The sequence below is a fragment of the Spermophilus citellus genome, assembly GCF_964194105.1.
Source record: "Spermophilus citellus genome assembly, chromosome: 3".
NCBI classification, from domain to species: domain Eukaryota; kingdom Metazoa; phylum Chordata; class Mammalia; order Rodentia; family Sciuridae; genus Spermophilus; species Spermophilus citellus.
In genome coordinates, this window is record NC_138184.1 from 164,783,290 (window position 1) to 164,809,410 (window position 26,121).

The window sequence follows — 26,121 nt, forward strand, 5'->3', positions numbered from 1 at the left end:
GAAATTGATGATGTTTATGCTATAACTAAGCAAGTTAATAGGCAGTCCCCAAGCTTCTGTTGAACTTTGGGGATGTTAATGAATAAAGGAGGCAATACTTCATGCCATTTACCATACTGCATTTTCTCTGTGGATTTTCCCATTTTTCAAACGTCTTCAAATATTTTCATTTCTCTGTTCCCAGGTCTTTATTTTATTTTTGTTCTTTTATCATAAAAGCAATGTAAATGGCTTTAAAATTGCATAACACATGAAGAACTAGGATGCCACTAAGTGTAGATAAGCAGAGTAATATTTTAGTGTCTGTTTCACTACAGTGCTCATCATTGTGCTGGAAGCATTTTCCATTATCACTCTGACCCATGGTCATAAGTAACCAAACTTTTTAAAAATACTTCATGTTTTCTCTAAGAAAAAAAAATGAGCTTCCCTCTGTCCAATTTGTACTTTTCTATTTTCTTAGGGCACATTCCTAGGAGGAAAAGAATTCAGTTGAAGACATTGGTTATCTTTATGTTTTTTGGTAAACAACCACATTTTGCTAATTTCCCATTGAAATCACCATATTAGTGCATACTCTGAAAAGAAGCAAAATTGTGTTCCAATTTAAGAAAATTTTTACCAGTTTGATATAAAGAAACATATTATGTACTATCTATTAGTGTATATGAACACACCATTGTTTCTTAGCTGTTGGTTTGAGTGGCATTTGATGAATTGCTTTGCCTATCATTTGCTAGTTTTTATTGATAGATAATTTCAAATGCTTTCATCAAGTCCTTTATATATTATAGATATTAATAACAATGATGTACATATTATAAATAACTTATTTTGATATAATCTTGATGTTTTATGTTCCTAACAATTCCTGACTTTTCTATAAATTTTTTTATCTGTTATAGGCAAATCTAATAATTTAGTAGCTGGATAATTTCTCAGTCATTACTCTTTGAGACCCTTGTCACAATGAGAAGCATATATATATATATATATATATATATATATATATATATATTCCTAGTTATTTATGATTTTATTTCTACATCTATACTTCATATTTTATTATATTAAATTATAATTAATTATTCATTTAGTATAAGTATACTCTGAGACTTAAAATATGTATGCATATTATTCCATTCCAGTTCCTTTTCCTCTTCCCATATGAAATTAGAAAACTTTCATTGCTTTATTTTAAATAGAGATAATTTTTTTGCAACATTTTAATAAACAAAAATTTATTTTTTCACACCAGGATCCTTCTACCTTATTTAATCCTAACATGTCTCTAGTAATATTTTCTGCATTTTAGAGAAAGGACGTATTCTTGAGGCCCTAGTCTCCTCCAAGACATGTGCAATGGTTTAAGTATGAAAGAACTGACAGGTGAATTATCTGTAAAGGAATTACCATTAGGCACTATTATTAGAGATAAAGGCCCTGACCTTTGTCTGCTGCTTAGTACCTAAATGTCCTTTGTCCTTTTCCTGTTTCTCTTCTTTTCATTAAATGAATTGCCCTTCACTGAAGATCTACATTTAATAATGCCAAATATATAATACTTGTTCTCATAAGGCAAATGGTTAGTCAATCCCAGTTCAAGCATGGTTTTGATTTGTAAGGTAGAACAGTTTCTGCATATCACTTCTAGAGTGAAGAGAATTCCATGAGCTTAAATCAGTGACCAAAGATTACATTATCTCTATAGAGGAGCTGCATTTCTAAATGGACTGTGCTGACATTTCACTGTGGAGATGCAGGCTGCATAATGCATCCTATTCTAGCACAGAATGAAAGCTTTACAGAGAGCAAGAATGTAAAGTAGGCAAATGTTAATCAATTTCCTAACTCTGGTCACAGTTTTTGCCTCTAAAATGTGAAAATCCTGGGAAAGATATCACTTCAAAATGTTTTATTAAAATGCCTTTTCATTAAAGCCATATTTTTGAAATTTTTAGAAAGGAAACAAAAATTGATTAAATGATCTAATAGGCAGCAGGTAAATATATAAAATTCAAAATCTGCTAAGGCAAGTTTTCCATCTACAGATCAAAAAACAAAGAACAACTTAAGCATTCCATGGACGAAAGAAAATGTGAAGGATCATGACCAAGTAGAGAAAAGCCAGGTGTTTATGAAATTTTGAGTCCTGTGGGGAACAAAGTTAGAGTGGAAAGGAGGAAAGGGAACTAGATCTTATGATAAAACAGCATAAACAGGAGACAAAAAGAGAATAGCAGAAGTAATGATGAAGTGTTGCACAATATGTGTGAAGTCAAAGTCATAATTTCTTCCTGTCAGAGGATTAAAGAGAACAATAAATAAGTACTGAGACAAAGCTGTGACAATCTCCAAAAGCCACATTAAATGCAGTTTAAATATTATCAAGAATACAGGTTGTATAAAGGTAATCTAACTATGAACTGGAACTGAAGTCACCCACTTTGTCATGTTAGTAGCCTTAGTCCATTTTCTATTAAGGGAATTACAGAAATAAAAGCTTCAGAATATTACCTCTCAAACAACATGGCAGTAGTCTATAATGTTGCTAATAATACTTCACACTTTCACCTTCAAAGAGCTTTGCTTTTAATCCCCTAAATACACCATATGCTACACACCAATTTGATAGATGGGAGGCCAATAGGGAAGATAAGTGAATCATCATAGGAAGCAGAGCCAGTGGAGACCAGAATTCAATGTATAGAGCCAGTATTTTGAGATTTAAGATTTATTTAAATTTTTAAAAATAATTCTTACAATGAAATTATTTAAATAGAACAAGTGTATGTAGTGTGTTCAATTGCATTTCTCTTTGTTATTGGCCCTTTAGAGCCTTACAAATACAAATTCACATCTATTTTAGGCAGGGATTCCTATGGTGTAGGAAAATGTAAATGGATTCAGTAGTTTGTATTACTGTAGCATTTAAAAATGTCTGGGCCTTCACAATAAATCCATTAGGAAAAGAAAACTATATATCCAACACACTAATTGCACAAAGTAAGGGAAACAAACAGACAAAACCTTGATGGTGTGGTTTCAGTGCAGAGTAAAGACAGGCCGGAGACCATTCAGCCTCATTAACCAGGGATCTGAGCTGTGACCTGCCTTTGGCCTCAAATGGTACCCCGCCAGCTGCACTCCACTGGCACAGAGGGTGGTTTGCCATATACTTGTTAGTTAACTGGGCTAGTAGCCAGAAATGTTTCTTTTCCTTTTCTCATATTTCCAGAATTAGAGGGATTTTTTCCCTACATATTTTTCACATAAAGATGCAAAGTATAGTCCACCCACTGTGAATAAATTTAATTTAACAATCTTTATGCTTCCTTGATTTTCATCAAGTAAAAGTCTACAATACAGGGGCAGATGTGTAAACTGGGAAATAGTCCAGGTTTCTTTGTTGTTCTTCTTCTTCCACTTCATGCCTAGCCATTCAACAATACGCCAAGTTGAACAGGGAACTCGTGCTGGTAAACATGCCTCTACTTTTACTGAAGATAGTTCACTATTCACACCAGTCTGTGGGCCAGGCAAGCTTCGTGTTTGAATTGTCTTTCAGCAAAACTGCTACAAAGGATGAAGGGCATCACATTTCAGGGGAGGTTCTTTTTGTTCATGGTGCTTTCTCACACTTGAAATCACATTACCATGTTAGTGAATACTGAGGTAGGGCACATATTTCTACAAATGACATAGTCTAAAGTATCACATATCTACACAGTATCAAAATTTGGTCCATAGGAATGTTGCTAACTTTCTGACTAAGGGCCTGCTCACTTACAGCTCCCACATCCAAAAGCTGCATGCAAGCCTTTCTACTTGACTTTTAACAGGTCACCACTTACAGCTTTCATATGCTATTCAGGTCATTTATTTGGTGATATCCAGAAAACAGAGTAAATTTCTTTTGGAGTGTTTGTTCTCTTCTACATTATAGGTAGAAGCATGCACTAAAGTTTCTTTTGTACAAAATGATTGTTAATGTCACATTCTTCCTCTGAAATTGGCATGACAATTTTTTATCTTAGTACACCAATTGCTATCTGAAATCTCTGCAAAGGTCAGTTTTACTTCAGTGCTGTTTGAACTTCTTCATTCCCATCTGTGTATTGAGAGGAAAACTCACTGGGTTCCAAAGGTTCAGTTAGTCTGTGTAAGATACCAATGTAAAAAATTCAGGATATGGTTTGGAGGCTATTACTTTGTTTGCATTTTTTTCACCCTCTTCAGTTCTGGCTGATGATGTTATGCTTGATGACAGAGACACTGGGAATATAATTTTTAGATTCATCCAAGTAAAACTATGTAGCCTGTTTTCATTTGCTCATAGCCCTCTCTGTTTTTAATTTATTACCTGCATTTTTCCAATTCTGTAGTTGAAACCCGATGAAAGGATCATCAAAACGGAATATGGGCTACTGATTCGAAGTTTGCAAAAGAAGGACTCTGGGATGTATTACTGCAAAGCGCAAGAGCACACTTTCATCCACACCATCGTGAAACTGACTCTGAATGTCATTGAGAATGAACAGATGGAAAATACCCAGAGGGCAGAGCATGAGGAGGGGCAGGTCAAGGATCTATTGGCTGAGTCACGGTTGAGATACAAAGACTACATCCAAATCCTTAGCAGCCCGAACTTCAGCCTCGACCAGTACTGCGAACAGATGTGGCACAGGGAGAAGCGGAGGCAGCGAAACAAGGGAGGCCCAAAGTGGAAGCACATGCAGGAAATGAAGAAGAAACGAAATCGGAGGCATCATCGAGAACTGGATGATTCTTAGAGCTGTGGCTACGTAGTTTTCTAATTTTTCTTAATTTAAAAAAGAATTGTTTACCTGCAAAAACACTGTCTTCTGTTTTGTACATCCTTCCTACTAACTCATAAATGCTTTCTATGGAGTTTTGATAAGACACAAGAACAAGCAATCTATATTCAATAAGACTATATGTGGCGAATATGGAATAATATAAGGGCAAATCATTCATCTGAACAAGTTTTCCAAGAACTAAGCTTGTATCTGCAAAGTGCAAGAAGTATCCCGAAAATAGGAGTTTTACATTTGCAAATGTTTTATTTTGAATTTTTGAATCCATTATGTCTTGTAAATAATTGAGCTAAGCATGCATCAAATTCGATATTGTATTGAGGTGCTGTATTTCCTTGCATGTCCATTAAGCATGGAGTTTGCCATGCAGTTGTGCTATGTTCTTATGAAAAGATAAATCATTCCACTGCTAGACCTGGTTATCTTGTGGAGGGAACTGAAAGGGAAGGCACAAATTAAAACAGCTCACATTATTAACAGGAACTTTCCCAGTGAGCCATTCGCTCTTGCAGTGTGGTGTGGGAATTTGGAGAGGTGCACTATTTCTTTCAGGCCACAAGGGTTGCATTTAGTCTACTGCAACATTGATTTACTGAGGGGCATTAATACACTTCCCAGGATTCCTTATGATTTGTAAGGAGAAATAAGTTCACAGACAGAAATTGGTTCTTAGTTGTGTATTTCTAGAATATATGCTAAGCTCTACAGGGATAGGATGCTTAATACATATTTTAATAAGATATGGGGAATATTTTAATAAAATAAGGGAAACATCACCATGTATACTACACCCTACTGGGAAGACAGGCAGATGGGATTTGTTAGGAGACAGAAGGAAAGATAGCCATAAATCCTGGCTTTGGGGAAAAACTCATATCCTCACAAAGGAAGAATAATCACAAAGAGGACAAAATGCAACAGAGCTCCTTTCACTGGGAGCATAAATAGCTGCCAATTTGTAATTTATCTGTTAAAAAAGTCTGGATTATAACAAACTTCTAGCAAAAGTCTGAGGAAAAGTCAAATTTCTAAAGGATCATGGGAAGGATGATCATATTTTATTTATAACCAATGGTATTTCAGTATGTGTTTCTTCTCTTTTTTCAAAGTATTTATCATACTCTGTATATTATATTCATACACTTTCTTTATTCTCTCCTGAATATTGGATTATTGGATTATATTTGAGTGACTAGCAAAGAACAATATATACTACATTAAGAGAGAATTAAGTAAAAGACCATGGTGGGAGTGGGGATATGTATTTGCTAAATAACAAAATTTTAACAACGGAAAGGGTTAAATTAACTCTTTGACACATCTTTTTTCGCACAACCTTCTTGAATTTCTAGGTGATACTTTGCAATTCAAGTAGCATTGTTTTAGTAATTTAACAATAAATAAGCCTACCACATGTAAAGAAAATAAACTCACAGCATTAACATAAACACCTTTCATATTTTGTTATCCTGTTCAAGTGTTTCTAATTTGACTTTCCCTCTGAATACGTATGGTGGTTTTCCTGTCTGTTTAGGCAAGACTCACCTTTCCTTCTTACAACACACAACCCTTAGCCTTCTTCTGTTTTGCCTTTTCACGCTCTTTATAGTGTGAAATGAAAAATTAGTCACTTCCTCACATGGAAGGCAGCTTTTCAGAAACCTAAATAACAGACGTTGCTCGTTTCTCATGCATTCTACATGTCTTGAAAGAAAAGTCTGTGAGAACTAGAGTGATGAGAGGGCCACTTGTTTCCGAGCCTGTGACTGTCTCTGTGTTCAGAACATTATCTGTGTCTTGCGTTTTTTTTTTTTTTTTTTAATGTGCATTGCTTACCTATCTCAAAGTAGTCACACTGATACATGATGTTGAGTGCCCTCTTTTGATCTTATACTCATGAATATTTGTAAATGTTACTATAAGAAAAAATTAAGGAACAGTTTTAATAGAAGTGAACCTGAATGAATTATTCTGAAAAAGTAATCCATAAAAATAGCTGTGGCAGGGTTAGACTGCTAACTGAATATCATACGTGAATGTTTGTAACTATCAATTTTCTGGGATAAGAATGTCCCAGGAACTCATAGCAGGCTCAAAGTAAGACAGAACATGCTTTATTTTTAAGATTTCAATATTTGTGCATCAGAAAGTAATATGCAAATATGGAAGATTCTGGAAAAATTATCTGAAGCTCAAATGTAACTAGTTAGGATTGACTTGTAAAAATAGATTTTATTTTCATTCAAATATGAATGTCCAAGTAGTTTTTAAGTCTTAGTGATCAGATAACATTTTAGAAAGCTATTTTATGCTTTCTATCTATAATTCTGACTGCCTTGGATACAGAATTATTAATTCATGATGATTGCATAAAATATATTTGAAAAATTATTAGTAAAATAAAATTTTATAAACAAAACATGGGAACAAAGATTTATGTGTATTTTTAAACACAGGCTATTGAAACAACATTTAATTTTTGAACCTCTTAATCATAAATCCAAATCACTTAGAGAAACAGTGTGAATATATTAACTTTACAAACACAGTATGTGTCTCTTTACCACTAAAGATTTTACCAAATTTGGCTTGAAATAATAAAAAAGAAAATTATTGTTAATAGTTTCAAATTTTCTAAGAAATCAGCTCTCTCTGGACAGAATCTTAAAATGGCTACTTATGCTTGATTTCATATTTTTCTCCCTTACCTTCAATACACATGTCTTTGAATTCCTTCTGTGGGTTTTTTTTTTTTTTTTGCCTGCACTTTATTCTAACTATTTATACTGCTAAGTGGAATCCTGCCTGTCTGCATTCATTTACAATTTATTGGGAATTTTCAGAATTTGTTTAGAAATCATAACACTATATTCATATAACTGTATGAACATTTCAAAACTAACCAAATTCAAACTAACCAAATTACTTAAGAAAAGCAAATAGTCATAGAAAAAAAATTTACTAATTTGCAAAAGCCACAACTGTAGTAGAAGTGTAATTCACAATTTTATCATTTTGTTGTTTAAAATAATGCTCATTAACAATATTCTGGCTACAAAATGGTCTTATTTTAAAATTTTCTTTGGTTTTATTTTTGGCTCTTCTTATACATTTTTTATTCCTGCTGACTCAATTAAAATATAAATTAAGAGTCTCTTTTTTAAAAAAAATTATCAAAAATGAATTTTTAAGAACAATTTGGTGTCATTCAGATTTCTATCAATAAAAATTAAACAAGATCATTTATTAAACACTAATTTTCTTTTGCTTAAACATGAGATATATTTTATATCTATCATTAAGACAAATGGAATCAAAACTGAAATACCCTCTTAGAATGTCACCTTTGTCTTAAATAATAAGATTTAATTGATTCACCTTATTGGGAATAGATAGTTTAAAGAAAAAAATAAGTGAAATGTTTTTATAAAAAGGTATATTTTTCTCAGAGTAAATGATAAAAATACTTAAGTAATTCAGCTTACATGTGAGGTTAAAAGAAATAAATATCTATAATTTCCAGTTTCTATACATTAAAAGTGCACATGACTTATACCTCTCATTTAAGCATTTGTAGTATACAGTATTTATAAAAAGTTTGAGATAATTTTTTTTTAAGAAAGGGCAAATATATGTCAAAGGCCATAGTTAATCATGTAATTTAATCCTGGTTTTGTGAGTGTTTAGCAATCAATTTTGAACTTATTATTTTGCTATTTTAAAAGAAATGTAGTCTTGTACTATAAAATAATTGAAAATTGTTAAATGTATATTTTGGTTGTATTATAATAAAACAAACATTAGTGTTTTATGATCATAAACAGTATTGGTTTGTGTGCAAATTTGTTTTTTTTTAAACTGAAAATATGTCAAATAAATTTTATGCATAGCATTGAATGAAATAATATATCAAGGAAAATAAGTCCTGAAAATTTTAAATAGATATTTTTCCACTGTAAATATGCAATGATTTCATTTATGAAAGAAAAGAATAAGCATCTCTCCCACTTTGATACAATTACATGGGTAAGCTTTATTGTGATTAATTAAATTTTGATTTACTGTGATGAACATTATCACCACTGGTCACCACTTCTTTTAAGATTTCCAATTGTTATCCAATAAGTGAAATTTTAAAATACTCATCTATTATCTTCTTTTAGGGTATATATTTTGCTCATATTCTTGCTTAACAAAGGCATTTCTTGAATTACTTTCACAGAAAATTATATGTCCAACTTGTTATACACATGAATGACACTTGATATCTACAAACAGATATATTATAATGTTCCCACAAATATGGTACTTAAAGAGCATATAGACACACAGTACTAAGAAACATCCAGTTTTCTAATTAATCAGACAAACTTCAAACATGACTTTAGAATAATGTAGTCTTTAAAAGTACAAATAATTTTATAAAAGTTACTTGATTTAATCTGTTTGGGCTACTATACTAAAATGTTATGAACTGAGTAGCTGGTAAACAACACAAATTTATTTTTTATAGATCTGAAGTCAGAAAAGTCCTTTATAAGGGTACTGATCCCATTCATCAGGGCTTTTGTCCTCATGCCTAATTAGCTCACAGAAGGCCCCTCTCTTCCTAATACCATAAATTTGGGCATTAGAATATCAATACATGAATAGGAATGGGACACAAGACATTTAGATGATAGCAGCATACTTAGGTCTCAGATCAGGTCTAAACTATAATTGTAAGTAAAATATAGACAAGTTTGATAATTGAGAAAACTTGAGTTACATTTTTTTGAAAACAGAAAGAGATAAGTTAATCTCAAGATAGAATAATGGAGAATGTGACTTTTAAATTGAGATTGAAAAGCAGCTATTACTTGATGCCTGCACTACATGGCTTTATTAATAAAGAAAATCCTTGCCCAGAGAAAGGAAGTTGCAAATAAAGTACCACTGTCAATTGTTTCAGAAGTTCATATACTTCTACTTTGCATATACATTGTTACAAAAAACACATTTCAGAGAATGATTTGGCAGTATTCCATGAAGTTAAAAATTCAAATATCCCAAGAAGAGCTCCCACCCCATTTTGTCATTGTTGTTATTTTGGGTTTTTTTGCAGTTCTGGGGGGTTGAACTCAGGAACACTCTACAACTAAACTATGTCCCCAGCCCTTACTATTTTTTAATTTTGAGACAAGGTTTCACTAAACTGTCCAGGCCTCAAATTTATGGTCCTCCTGCCTCAACCTCCCGAGTCACTGGGATTACAGGCATAAACTACCACAGTCAGCCTTGCACAAGTTGTATGCACTGCAGAGAAACTTCTCCACTTGCACAATGGAAGACATTTTCAGAAGTGTATATTGCAAGATTCATTCTAATAGAAAAGAGAGAACAACCTATATGTTCAAGAAAAGGAGAATGCATAAGTTAAAATCAAGTAACTAAATGGATAAAAAAGTTTAAATGAGAAGAAAAAGAACTGCCTTTATCAATATAGAAAAGTTTCAATAACATAACTTAAAAGAAAAAAAAAGTCAAAGAGTGTAGGAATGCAGAGTTTTCCTAGATGTATCATGTTTAAAGAAGCAAATGATATTACTTATGAATATATATATATTCATATGTAAGAAGTAAACATACAAAAACATTTCTGGAGAACTTAAGCATTAAATCCCAAATAGATTTTTCTCTAATAAACAAAGGAGAGGATGAGGACATAGGGAGCTCCAGCTGTTTCAGTAATTTTGTATTTCTTTAAAGAATATATAAGCAATAGAGAAAATACGTTAAAATTTGACAAAGTTGCATATTAATATACTGATCTCAACACAATTCTGTGTCCTTTAAGTCATTCATAATAAAAAAAAGCTTAAGGATCTACAGTTCAATAAAAGAACAACTTCCTCCATGGTAAATTCTAAAGAGTAAGAGGGAGAAACAAAGAGACAAAAAGAGGAAAGAATAATATAGAGAAATGTTCAATATTCAGCCATTATGTAGTAGATACAGTCTTCCTATTCTAGTTACTCTTAAAATACAGACTTTTTCTCATCATTCTGATTATTTTAAAACTGTTTCAGTTAGGACCTTATTTGGCCTCAAAGATTCAGACCCAAGAATTATGTCTAATCTTCAAATACCCACATACTGTTATGGACAGGACTAAGGCATCTAGGATATGGAACTATGTGCTTAACATGCCAAAAGGTTTAACAGAACTGAGTTGGCCATTTTTGGATTTAACACTACTCAAGGTTGATGTTTTCAATATAGAGTTTTGGGCTTCCATATCATAAACTCACTCATGCTCTTTATATAGCCAGAAGACTGAAGAGAAATATTTATATCTTGCTCAACATAATGGTTCCACAAATCATTATTTTCTTAAAGAAAGGCTCTATATCAATTTCTACTTTTATGTCACTATGAAAATTTTGTTTATGCATAGAGATAGACTAAAACTTAGCCCAAGATTTTTGCCTTTCACAGATTCTCAATTCTAATGAAGAAGTATATTTAAACATGTACTTTAGGAGTAAGGATTAGCCTATTTAGAAGGTATTGATTTTAAGTTCATAAACTTGCATAAGGAGAATATAAAACCCAATTTACCAGTTAGGATGTTCTTATTTAGAATTAAGAAAATATTTTTAATGAGCTATATCCCTCTAAGCTTTTAATATATTGAAACTAATTTATGTTGTGCAATTATCTCTGATTCTCCTGTCATAATTGTGTTATTATAGTTTGGCTTTATAGGATTTGGAAGTACTCTTCCAATTCAGTGGACACAGTTAATTGTGGCCAAAGCATGAGAATTGCCACACATTCTTCATGTGCTGGACAAAAAGCCAAGGATCTGATTATTAAGAACTTTTTGATTCATACTAGATAGATTAAATCCTGCAGACAAGAGGCCGACATGTTAGTGTTTTTAAGCAGAAAAATGGCTTAATGAGATTTCATCACTTTCCCATATGAGAAATAAGCAAAAATAAACAGTGGCTCATTGGTGTCAATATTATTCAACTGGGTGAACAGTAGTGCCATTTAAAAATGATAGAAGGTATAAGGACACTGATTCAGGTGAGAGATAGATCAAGGTCTCAGCAATGAACTCAAGAGTGTCTGCTGAAAGTTGAATTTCAGAGTGTTGGCACTCAGATGAAACAAAAATTGGGATTAATTTTTGGTTGCTGGCTTTTGATATACAGAAACAATGTAATGGGGAATGAAATAAACATTAGCAAAAAGTCGTGGTAAATCTGGGGCCCATATTACAGTGTATCTTGATCAGTAATTTCTTTATGCCCCAAAGAGATATCTCTAAAGTATCAAAGAGCTTAAAAATGTATGAATTTTCCTTATGTCTTACACCAGGAACTGAATTTCTTGAAGACTAAACCTCTATTCTTAATATCTATTGCAATCTCTAGCAACTAAAAAAGAGCTAAACCTGCAGTGCAAAACAACAAAAAAGTTTTCCTTAACTATTATGATTCATTATTTAAGAAACTAGTAAGAAAAAGTTCCTCTGTTAAAAAAAAATCCTCCAAATGGAAGCATTTTCTAAAATTCTTATACCATGTGCTTCTTTTTAAAGCAAATTGGTAAATTGATGAAGGTCTATTTTCATTTTGAATGTTCATCTGTTTTAAAGACAAGTACAAACTGGTATTGTTGGTCCTTTCTTCTCTTTGATTCAGGTGCACTCAGTGTCATAAACTCCATGACTACAGTTTCAACTGATAGACGACAGAAGTTCCATATAATTTGTAATGGATTTTTTTTTTTTTTCTGTAGAGGGACTTTGAAGAAGTCTTTGAAGAAAGCTTTAAATATTTCAGCTTATGGCACAATCAAGTTTAGATAGATTTCTCTACAATTAGTCCTTGGTTAAAATGTTATTTTTGTTTGTTTGTTTCATTTTGCCATAGTGCTTCCCTCTTTGACTTACATTGATGTGTAAAAAAGTCTTAAATGAAATCTTCTTGGAAAAAAATATTCTACTAGACCTTTCAGTTTCAATGCTAAATGAGAGCAAAACAAAATTATAACACTATTCATTCATTCATTCATTCATTCACTCTTCATTGTGCTTATTGTCTCAAAAATAGGCATATTGTTTATATTTACACATCTGTTAAATATCAAAAAAATAAAGTTAATTTCTATTGTTGACTTAGAACTCTTAAAATTAATTATTTAAGGTAAGTTGTGCATTTTAAAAAGTGAAATACTAATAAATGAGAGTTTGGGTTTTAATTTGAACCCATGATATCTGTAATTTGACAGATAATAAGCCAAAATCATCTGTTGAAATCCTCTCCTAAAAAACACATTCCTAGCCATTAGCAAAACATGGATGTCTTTTCTTTCTTGAATTATGTAAAAACAAAAATAACAAAAATCATTTTATAGATATTTAATATTCATTAAAATTATAGTCATTTATATAACAGAATCTTATATATGAAATATATAAATTAATTAACAAAATTATTAAAATGAATGTATTTTCCTGTGTAGAAAATTATCTCACATTTATCTGATGTTTATATCTGGGAAATCTGAGAGGGGACTCTAAACCAAACGTATTTGTACAGTTCATCATTGCTTTCTGTTTATTCTCACCAAGGAAAACTAAATCACACAGAAAAGTGTTTTGTGGCATCTCTGGCCAACAGAGTAAATTGGATAAGGTTCTAGTTTATCCCTTTCTGTTAGTCCTAAAGAAACTTCAGAAAACAATGTCAACATGGTGGTAAGTTAGGTGATAGGGAACAAAGCAAACTAAAAGTGCTCAATTCTTATTTTACTGGTGAGGAAATACAGATATTAATAAGTACAAAAATCAGTAAGAGCGAATACATAGGAATATGTCCTAAGGACATTTTTTAAAGTTTCATTTAGACCAACAGAAGCAAGTAATTAGTATCCAGGAGACAGCAGGAGGGGAAAAAAATGAGGTGGGGAGCAAAGGGGAAATATTATAAGAATCAAATATTATATGGCAGAACATGGTCTAAAATGTCTTTTAGAACAAATGAAAGGACTTAACTACATCAATTAAAAGATGAAGACTTCAGATGGGATTTTAAAATTTCTAATACACAAGAAATAAACATAAAACAAAAAGAAACAAATATTAATGTCAAATTAGTGTGCAAAAATGAATCAAAGGGAAATTAATATGACTATTTTTCAGGTGAAGAAATATAAGTAGCATGATTACTATGATTAAAGAAATACTTTAAAGGGCTGGGGATGTGGCTCAAGCAGTAGCACGCTCGCTTGGCAAGCGTGCTGCCCAGGTTCGATCCTCAACACCACATACAAACAAAGATGTGGTGTCCGCCGAAAACTAAAAAAAAATAAAATAAATATTAAAAAATTATCTCTCTCTCTCAAAGAAAGAAATACTTTAAAGAATAGATGAAATACATTTGATAACTCTTGAAGCTATATAATGAGTACAGTGAAGCTTGCTATTCTCTCTCTACTTCTGTATGTTTTTTTTTAAGTTTTCCAAATAAGGATTTTTTAAAATGTAACATAAGTAACAATATTAAAATATTTTAGCTATCTAATAAAGTTTTTATTTATATTTACTAATATAAATAAAACAATCTTACTGTTTTTCTTATAAAAAATCTTACAGTTTTTATTCATACAAATATAGCATATAGTTGGTACTAATTCTACTGCTCATTTAATCCCTACAAACTTCTGTGAAATCAGTACAAATTAAATTGGATTTTACAGATGTAGTCTGAGGCCACATGGGTACAGAGATGGAGTTTGAACCCAAGCTGGGTGACTATAATATCCACTCTGTCTTGCCTTACAGCTGAAAATGATAAAGAAAGCCTTGACTCTTAAGTCCAAACTTTAAACTCTGTTCTTACAATATATCAGTCATACTAATACAGTCAAGAAATTATACTTACTATCACTGTTAGGTGATAAAAATTAGCCATACTAATTTTCTGTAGTAACATATTTATGTTTAACTTCATTTGTTCTCTTATTCTCACCTTCCAGATTATATTCTTTCCAAAGATTTTCTGAGTCATTATATTACCCTAGATTTAGGAAATGCAATCATAAAGTTTACTAGATAGTTGTTATGGGATTGATTGAAATATTTCTGTTAATAAATTCAGTTAACAGTATTCTAAATGGTTTTCATTCTCATTTGTGAAGTTAAAACCATCTCTTTCATAAACATTCAGTTATGACTGTATTTTAACATTAGCCTGTCAGCTAGAATCAATTTTGGTTTCCAGAGTAAATTTCAAATAAATATCAAATGGGGGTCCCCTTCTAAGTCTGAAAGTGTCTGTTGGTGAAAAGTTACTCTTCCTCTGCCTAGAATTAAACAATAAGAATATCTAAAGAAATTAAATAAATTTTGGCTTTTTTTTTAAAGAGGCAGTTTAGAACACTTCTGTTAGAGGCTTAGAAAACTTAATTCTACATTTAATTTTGGTAGAGACCACTTTCTCTCCATGAAACCAAGTTTGTAATCCTAACTTATGTCAGGTAACACTATCAATAATAGGCTGTCCTTTTTCTGGAACAGCATTTGTATATTCTATACTAATAGAGGTGTAAGATTGATTACACTCCCTTGATTACACAGACACAAGTAGATTGTAAAGAAAATTTCAGGCAATTAATATAATGAGCATTTATAAAAATCAATAAACTCAAGAGGACATATAGTCCTAAGATTTTAGTTTACTTGGAGGAAAATGGGAAAAAAGTGATGTAATGATGGAGATTAATAATGTTGTAAATGAGAAATTTCTAGTGGGTGGAACCCTGACATTTTTTTCAATACTTTGTGCTTTATTCCAAATTATCTCCTATCAGTTTCTTTCATTTAACAAGAATTTATTATGTGAACACATTGTGAATGAACATGTACTACACAATCATTCAATATTCCAAACCAAATGAAGTAACATAGACAGATTTATTATACTGTATCTCTACTTTCCCCTTGGACCTCTGCAGAATGTTCCCACATCACTGTTGAAGTAGAGATACCCCTAGAGCAATAGGATCAGTCATATTTCTTTTAGGACAGCATTCTATGTAGAAGCAGAATCCAAACTCTATAGATTTTTGTTTTTAGTGTGTTTGTGTAGGCAATCTTTACTCATCACTCTGACTGTCAGCTTTAATATATGAGAGGCAAGATATTAATCTGGCCAGGGGAAAAGAAGCAAAAAGTACAAGGGAAAGCCTATGCTTTTGTATGAGTGTCTGGGTATGGCAAGTATTCACGGCTCATTTTCCATGTTTTTTTCTAGTCTAGCCACACTCTAGAACATCCTCCTGGTCTGTCTCCAAAATTTTCCAAGTCACAAATGTTCAACGACTTGTTCATTTGATTTACACATATTATCTTGCTCAATTTGGACTTTTATGATAAAATACTATAGTCTGGATAGCTTATAAATAACAGGCATCTATTTTTCACAGTTCAGGAGGCTGAGGAGTATAAAATCAATGTACCAGTGGATTTGGTGTCTAGTAAGGGAGTGCATGTGTACTGGTTCATAGACAGCCATCTTGTCACTGAAACCTAACACTTCAGGGGCAAGGGAACTCTTAAAGACCTTTTTTAAAAAGGCTTCAATATAATTCATGAGGACTCTGTTCTCATTCTCTTAATCACCCTACAAAGGCCCACCTCCAAATACTGTCACATTAGAAATCAGGTTTCAGTGTATGAAGGTTGGAGGAACACAATCATTTCATCTGTACAGCCCATACCCCTCCAGAGTAAGCGTGAACATGATTAACTGAATAGAAAGTTTCAATTACATGTTTGGTTGTGCATTTACTCCGTAAACCCATATATAGCATGTCCACTCTCATGAGTACTATGAGACTCTAATATATCAAAGATTGAAGTAAAAATGAAGATAGTGAATAGAGTAAGGGGACTGGGATGAGATGGAAAGTCAAATAGGTAAAACTATAGCAATTGAGATGACAGGGAATTAACACAGAGTAAAACCTGGAAAAGATGCCAAGTCAAAGGCCAGTAAGATGGCAAAGTGAATGAAAGCTGGTACTCAAGTTCTGAGACTTAGGTGGAATGGTCATTATATGATACATCAGAATCTGGTATATTGGACGCCAAGATAGGGAGAAGCATATGAACTATGATGAAGTTAAGGTCAATAAAGGTTTGTGCTCCAGAAAAAGAAATGGCCATCAGCTAGAAATGCCCCCATGAAAATAGAAATGAAAGTCACTATGTGTGTCAAATGATTTCCTTACATCTTGGTGACAGGCTATGGAGGATGGTGTTGAAGGCAAAAAAGAGGAGGACAGGGTTCTAGCCATGTGGAGAGATGGGGAATTTGATTTTTCTCCCTTTGTCATTGTAAGCGTGGACAGTTGTTTTAATCCCTCAAGGAATTGGTCTACAGCCTCAGTGATGCCCAGGAACAACCTGTGCAACCAATAACGTTAGCTTAAATTTGTATCTTTATATCAAGGAAAAGATTTTCAACTAAGATGAAACTCAAAAATTGCTATGTCCTAGATTTACAGCTGTGTGTGTGTTTGGAATGTTTCAATAAAGTGTTCCACAAAGGCTTCAGGAGATTTTCTTTCCTTCTGGGCACACAATTCCATTTTAACTTTGGAGAAAAGGTGTTAAAAATAGTTCCTATAAATCTCTGAACACCCCTAATCAGGCCAATTTCTGATTATAAAACTCTTTTTAAAAAGTCCTTTCAAGTACCACATCAGATTTTGGCCTAGACAAACAGTAAATATTCCTGACAATACTGAACTTGCTTTTTTCATGTTTTAAACTAGAGTTATACTTATTCCAATTGTGTAGTTCAGTCATCATGTGATACAATGACCACAGAGCCAGTCCTCCCATTCACCAGCCCTTATGGTTAACATTTCCATGATTAGGAATGTGAAGTTTTTAAAAAGGACTTAATTTTTTAAAATTCAATTCTTCATTTTTTAATTCTTAATTAAAACTGTAAAACACAAAAATGCTTTCTTTACCATTTATCAAAGAAAAGATAATCTATCAGGTACAAATTTAGACTTCCCTCTTATCTATATTGTACTTACACCTCTTATCTCTAAACTTTATTTTAGAATTTGAGGCTAACTGTGCACTTATCTTGCATTTTGATTATTTTGAATAAATTAGTACTTCAATTATTTTTCATCACTTCCAACATCACTTCTTCACTGAATAGCCCTGCTGGTAGGATTCCGCTTCCTATCTCAATTTTTTTACAGGCCTACTTCAAGATAAAGATACCACAAGTTGCTGCATCCATTTCTTTTCTTTTCTCACAATTCTCAAACCATAGAAGAGGGATGTTTCTATTCTGTTTCTTAATCATTCTTAATCATTCTACCACCTATACTACAAAAGATTAACAGCATCTTCCCAAACTAATTTTACATAAAATTCAATGAAATGTGTCTCTTTGAGTATTTGTTTTTTGTAATTAATTTATTTTTAAATTGACAGATAGGATTGCTGTATTTAAAAAAAAATATTTGTTCTAATTGGTTATACATGACAGTAGAATGCATTTTGACATAAATGGAGTATAATTTCTCATTCTTCTGGTTATACATGATGTAGAATCATACTGATCCTGTAGTCATACATGTATATAGAGTAATAATGTCAGATTATTGTATTTTCATGATAATGTTTTGATATATGTATAGATTACACAGTGGCTAAATAAAACTAATTGTCATATTTATAACTGCATACTTATTTTGTGTGTGTGTGTGTGTGTGTGTGTATGGTGACAATACTTAAAATCTACTCTCTTGGGGAGTGTGGACATGATCAATGCATGATATATGCATGTATGGAAATATCACAGTGAAACCCATTTACTGGTATAAATTAATACATGATAATGAAAAAAGCCAGATAAAACTTCAAAAAATAATTTTCTCTTTTAAAAGTTTTCAAGTATACAATGCAATATGTTGTTATTAAGTATGTTTACTGTGTCTCTTGACCTTATTCTTATCCCACTGAAATTTGGTGTCCTTGGACAAATATCTTCCCAATCCCTACCACACCTCAGTCCTTGGTAACAACCAGCTCCCTGCTAGAAGTTTGACTATTTTGGATACCATAAGTAAGTTTCATTGTGTAGTATTTGTCTTTCCCCTTTATTCACTTAGCATAATGTCTTCTAGATTTATTCATGTTGTCACAAATGACAGGATTTTCTTCTTTTCATGGCTGAATGGTATTCCATTGTATTTATATGACATGCTTTTTTTTCCATACATACATAATAGACACTTAGGTTAATTTTATATGTTGGCTATTGTGAATAATGCTGCAATAAACATAGGAGTACAGATATCTCTTTTGCTTAAATAATGTAATACTTGAAGTTTACTATCTCTACCCCCAATAAGTTGTTCCTTCCATCTAGACTGCCCAGTTCCCAATTTCTGTGTCTATTTTACAAATGCACATCTTTAGATTCTTAGATTAAATGCTGCTTATTCTGTGAATTCTACTCTGAGTTTTCCAGTCATTATCCTTAGGAATATTTTTCCCCCAAACATTTCTATGTGAACTATAGAAAATCCTTATTATTTGTGGCTGTTGCATTTGAGAATTTATCTAATTGCTGAAATTTATATAACCCCCAAATCAATGCTCATAGCACTTTTATCAATGAGTTGTGGACATGAGGGTCAACTTTGTTCCAGCATTATTTGTAGTACTATTGGTCATGAGTTCAATGTTAATAAGTCCACAACATATTAAAGAATGTATAGTTTAACAGAAACACACATCAAATAAAGTTACATATTGTTTGTCAACAACTTTGTGACTAGAAACCCATAGTAATTTAACTCCATGTTGCCATAGACAGCTTTGTTCATGATTAACTAATTCAATTCTCACAATGACTTTATAGAATATTAATTCAGGTAATAATGAGAGCAACTATATATTTCTGTGCACATCCATGTATAATTTTTTGATGGTGGTTACTCTGTTCATTAGTATTGTCTATCTCTCAAATATGAACAATTCTTGACACATAGTAGATACCAAGTATTTTTTTAATTTATTTATTTATTCCAATTTGTTATACATGACAGCTGAATGCATTTCAATTCATAGTACACATATAGAGCACAATTTTTCATGTCTCTGCTTGTACACAATGTAGATTCACAAAATTCATATCTTCATACATGTACTTAGGGTAATGATGTCCATCTCATTCCACCATCTTTCCTATGTCCATGCCCCCTCACTTCCCCTCCCTCCCTTTTTCCTATCTAAAGTTCCTCCGTTCCTCCTATGCTCCTCCTCCCATCCCCATTATGAATCAGTATCCACATATCTGAGAAAACATTTGGTTTTTGGTTTTTTGGGATTGGCTAACTTAATATTATCTTCTCCAACTTCATCCATTTCCCTGCAAATGCCATGATTTTATTCTCTTTTAATACTGTTCCATTGTGTATATATTGTGTATATATTCCACAGTTTGTGTTCCATTGTGTATATATTCCAGTTTCTTTATCATTTCATCTATTAAAGGGCATCTAGGTTGGTTTCACAATTTAGCTATTGTGAATTGTGCTGCTATAAACATTGATGTGGCTGCATCACTGTAGTACGCTGTTTTTAAGTCCTTTGGGTATAAAGTGAGAAGTGGGATAGCTGGGTCAAATGGTGGTTTCATTCCAAATTTTCCAAGGAATCTCCATACTGCTTTCCAGTTTGGTTGCATAAATTTTCAGTCCCACCATCAATGTATGAGTGTTCTTTTCCCCGCATACCCTGGCCAACATATATTGTTTTTTGTATTCTTAATAGCTGCCATTCTGACTGGAGTGAGATGAGATCTTAGAGTAGTTTTGATTTGCATTCCTCTAATTGCTAGAGATGTTAAACATTTTTTTATATATTTGTTGATTGATTGTATATCCTCTTCTAAGAAGTGTCTGTTCATTTCCTTGGCCCAATTATTGATTGATCGGGTTCTTTGTCTTTTTTTTCCTTCTCTCTTTCTCTCTTTCTCTCTCTCTCTCTCTCTCTCTCTCTCTCTCTCTCTCTCTCTCTCTCTCTTTTGGTGTTAAGTTTTTTGAGTTCTTTATATATCCTAGAGATTAGTGCTCTATCTGACCTGCATGTGGCAAAAATTTGCTCCCATTCTGTAGGCTCTCTCTTCACATCACTGACTGTTTATTTCACTGAGAAGTTGTTTTCAGTTTGAATCCATCCCATTCATTGATTTCCTGATTTTATTTCTTGTGCTATAGGAGTCTTGTTAAGGAAGTTGAGACGTAATCTGACATGATGAAGATTTGTGTCTACTTTTTTTCTATTAGGCCAGGGTCTCTGGTGGTCCTTGATCCACTTTGAGTTGAGTTCTGTGCATGGTGAAAGATAGGAGCTTAATATCATTTTGCTGCATATGGATTTCCAGTTTTCCCAGAACCATTTGTTGGAGAGGCTATCTTTCTTCCAATATTTTTTTATGTATAACATGAAAATCAATATACACAGGGAAAAGAATGTATGATAACATTATTTATTATAGTGTGAGTCTAATCTCTGAAGCAATAGAATGCAATAGGTGAGTTTCAGTGAACAGAAACAGGGAAAGGAGTCTTTAAAGATAGAGCTTGTTAGTACATTGCCATTAGGATTTCAATGTCTTGGAACGGGACCTAGGGTGAGTAAATGAGAGAAGTCGTGACATAGGAAGTAGCTTGGGTTAAGAGCTTCAGGGCAAGTGTAGTTTTAATGGAAGTGACCAAGAGCTGGAGGGTTCAGAAACCAATCTTATCTTCTTTCAGATCTACTGAAGGTTTCTATTTTCCCTATCCTTGTCTTCTATTTCCTATGTGCAAATAAGTTGACAAATCAACCCAGTGTGCCTACAACTGCCCTGGTTTTAACTCAAGACTGTTATCTCCTAGGAAGCTCCTTAATCCTGAAAACAAAAGTAGCTAGTCATTCTATTGACAAACCACTATTTCTTTAAACATAACACTATAGAAATTGAGACAGTGTGAACTTACTTTATTGTACACCCACTGTTCAAACTATAATGCCAAACTCTTTAACTCTTTCGTTCTTGAGGACAGGAAGGTGAATTTGACATTGCCTTAAAGATTCCTGTATAACACTTCACAATAATATACACTTCAAATATGTTTTATAAAAATGTATAGATTCAGGACAGAAAATCACAGAATGGGTCATTCTGCTACAGATGCTTCACAGGGCTGAATAACAGATGCCCGAAACAGGGAATGTGAAAAGGCTAGAGCCACTTTTAATCTGTACTTAGCTGGGACAAGAAAAAAAAAATCCTGACACTAGAGAGAAGAGAAACATTTTGAGGAATAACATGTTCAGAGAAAAAAGATAGAAGAAAAAATCTGTTTCCTCATACAGCATGTCATCAGGTTTCCCAAGAAACCCCACACCCAGGCCTCTGAATCCTAAAATAAATAAATAGGTTCCTTTCATATGTGACTGCTCCTCTACCGGAATTTTATAAGCTTTCTTTTCGTTGAATAAGATTTTGTGATGCTTGAATCAAAAAACATCTTTTTTTTATAATAAACACAAATAAATATATTCTCTTTGAAAGCATGATAAGAATGCAATTATTTTCAAATACACTTAAATTTGTCTAAATTTTTGGCTTATATTAAAATAGTTTTTAGTAAGAAATAATCAGATTTGTGTTATGTCTTATTTTCTAATTTATCTCCTGATTAATAAAAATTATACTTAGTGTTCTATTTACTACATTGTTAAAAAGATCTTCAGGGGAAAGTTCCATAAGATTTATGCAATTTCCCTCAGTCTTTAATAGTTACAATTCCAGCCTAGTTGTGTTTACTGAGCTAAGAGATCCTATAATCCTTTTATAGCTGGTACTTTCCTTAAAAGAAAATGTATATATGTATATACATATATACACACACACATATATACATACATATATGTATATATATACATAAATATATATAGTATGATATTGAAAACTTTAACTTGATTAATAGCAAAACTGCTTATTTAGAAAAGAGGCTTCAATCAATACTGTATTCTAAATATGCAGTAGAGACATAAACATTGGATTCAGACTAAATTTGCAACTGTGGCAATGAAGAGAAACATAAGATTGGCCTACTTGACTGTATTTGTCTGGCTACATTTAAAATTTTAAGTAAAATCATCTAACTTATATTTATTCCTTTCAGTTTTATACTATGTTGTTTTAGTCTATGTATACATATATATGTACATATGTTTGAAAAAGGAGCCAAATATGGATCAAAATAAATCATCACAGCTTTTTCAGTTTTGAATTATTTATTTGATTATAAACTCCTTAGTCAATGAAACAAACTTTAATACATTCTAAAGTAATAAAGAGAGAACATAACTGTACACAGATATGCATATTTAACAAAGATCCTCTGATATACATACATATTTGAGGTATGCAATGTATAGAAAGAGTTAGCTTGGGAACTATTGTTCTGGGTGCTGCTCTGGAAACTGATACTAATAGATTATAGGCACATCATTTAGTAGCCAGGTTTCATTAATGAAAGTGAGAATAGATGTGAGTTTCCTAAAAAGTGTTTCTTAACATATTAATATGGAAAATTTCAATAGTCATGAAATTGAAAAAGAGTTGATCAATATAACAAATTTGGAAATTCTCTGTTCTATATCCTGTCTTGAAAATTCACAATACAGATATTTAAATAAAATAATATACATAAATTAAAGTTGCAAATTAGTTGTGAAGCCTTTGGGTTTAAGAAATTAGCTAAACATGGGACACTTTATTTACATACACTTATAAGTACTATAGTCACACTTTTAGACACATTTATGAGTTTGATAACTTTCAAAGTTTTTCTTATTTAGAAATTCCAGTACTGTGTTTCTGAAATAATGTGACATTTAAAAAGAAACCAGTCCTATCACTCTCATCCAAACTAGTGAGCAATGACAGAAATAAAAGTGATCTAAAGTTATTTTGCTTTAAACATGTACTAATGGTTGCAGATTTATAAATGTATTCCTTCTAAATCGTATTTTTCTGAGAATATCATTAAAATGCCTATATTTCTTTATAATTCATTAGAGTCAAGAGTGAGAGATTAGGATTTTCCAGGTGAAAAGAGGAAGACAATCTGAAGTATAACATTAGATTATTTTCTGTTGACAAAATCCTTGCTTAAGAATATGTTGGCAGATGTTGTGAGGGGCCATGTGGTCATCTCTTAGATGCATCTATATTCAAAGTGTTTTGTTGTGCAGCAGGGAAGGCACTGGAGGTTTTTCTTACCTATAGAAACAGAAAACATCCTGGTCTAATTGCTAAAACCTATATCCTTCTCATTTGGAATAAATGAGGTATGGAATCTGTCTTGCTCTGAGAATTTTCAGTTTATCAAAGTTTGCAGAAATCATAAATTCTGCATGTAAAACTTTTAAATACTCATCATGGAAAATATACCTATGTTTGTTTCAGTCTTTAGAAGTTATATATATTTCTCTAGATCAATGGGACTTATTACCCCCTACAAACTAATTTCTCTTTCTTCCCTACCACTTCCCATGGAAATTACCAAGAGAATACAAAATTTTAAAAGGCTATAAACTTTAAACATCTGTTACTGAATATTTCCAAGATAGTTTGTAGTCTTTTTTTTGTTATGTCTAGATTGATGGGATGAATTTAAGGGGTGGCAAAGAAGAAACACTTGGCATTGTCCTCACATTTTTGCAGTTTGAAGCTAATTCAGGTAAAAGCCCACTAATATCACTTACACAAGATGGAAACCACAAAGGGGAAAAGGAAATGGGTGAGATCATTAATCCAAAAAGAAGATATTTAGGGAGATCCTTAAATTGTCTGACCATGCTAGGCAGAGTACTGATACTGCCAAGGCTCACTTAGGCCACCACTAGCGTGGCTTTGCAGTAACAGAACTCTCACCTGTGACTTCTTTTCTTTCTTTCCATATATGTATTCTAATACTTATATATGACAGTAGAATGCATTTTGGTAAATCATACCTAAATGGAGTATAACTTCTCATTCTTCTGGTAATACATGATGTAGTATTATACCAGTCATGTAATTATACATGCACATAGAGACATAAGGTCCCATTCATGGGGTTGGAATTTTGGCTCAGTGGTAGAGCACTTGCCTAGCATGTGTGAGGCACTGGATTTGATTCTCAGCACTGCATATAAGTAAATGAATAAAATAATGGTCCATCAACATCTAAATGATAATGATAATTATCATGTCTCATTCATTCTGCTATCCTTCTTGCCTTTCCCCCCCCTCCCTTCCCCACACTCCCCTTTTGCAGTACTGCAGGTCGAACTCAGGGGTGAACTAGCACTGACTGGAATGACATTTCCAGCTCTTCCACCCACCCTTTTCTTTATTGAGACAAGGTCTTGATGAGTTTCTGAAATTGGCCTCTAATTTGTGATCCTCCTGCCTCAGCCTCCCCGCCTCAGCCTCTTGAGTCTTTGAGATTACAGGGTGTGCCACCATACCTGGGTTTCTGTAACTTCTTTGAACCTGACACTGTCTTTATTTTCCAGCCAAGTTCTTTGATATTCCAAAGTAACTTTGCGTTAGCTCAATTTTTCTTCTCTCTCTTTTAGACCTAAGTTTTCAGGAAGAAACTCACACCAGTATCTGACAGGATCTCTTCCATATCCTGTTTGATTACAAATCAGTTCTCTCAGCCAGAAAAGCTCTCTGTAGGAAGAAGTATGAGCAATCAGAGAAAGGTAACTGTATGAATTAAAAGATGCATTCCAAAAAATGTAGTTGAGAGCTGGTAGTGAGGAGTCCTGATGTTTCCAATGAGCATAAAAAAATGATTGCAGACTTTAAACAATACCAGACCTGGATACTTGGTGATTGTGGTGTACAAAATAGAAAAGGCCATGACATGACTGTACCTGAGACAGGAGAAAGTTAAGAATGCTTTGCATCTACAGAAAGAACAGCCCTTCTTTTTACTAATAAAAGGGACTACATTTTTATCAATGTCATTCTAGGTGGGCTTTAATTCTCTTATATCCTAGATAAAAATGACTACCCACCAGTAACTGAACTAATTCTGTTTACCAATAACAGTCAATTCAAAATAAGCCCCTACTTCCTTAATCCACATAATCTAACCCAAATACTGTAATAAATTCCTCTGTAAGAGTTCTTCT

At 32.6% G+C, this 26,121-nt stretch overlaps 1 protein-coding gene across 1 annotated transcript in view; it reads left to right on the forward strand.

Moving 5' to 3' along the window:
- Window positions 1-8,648, forward strand: part of SEMA3D (semaphorin 3D) — a 196,515-nt gene extending 187,867 nt beyond the window's left edge. Inside the window, exon 19 of the mRNA XM_081286835.1 lies at window positions 4,386-8,648. Within this exon, the coding sequence (XP_081142961.1) occupies window positions 4,386-4,793 (408 nt within the window). The 3' untranslated portion in view covers window positions 4,794-8,648. The remainder of the gene's footprint in view (window positions 1-4,385) is intronic.
- Window positions 8,649-26,121: the final 17,473 nt, after the last annotated feature.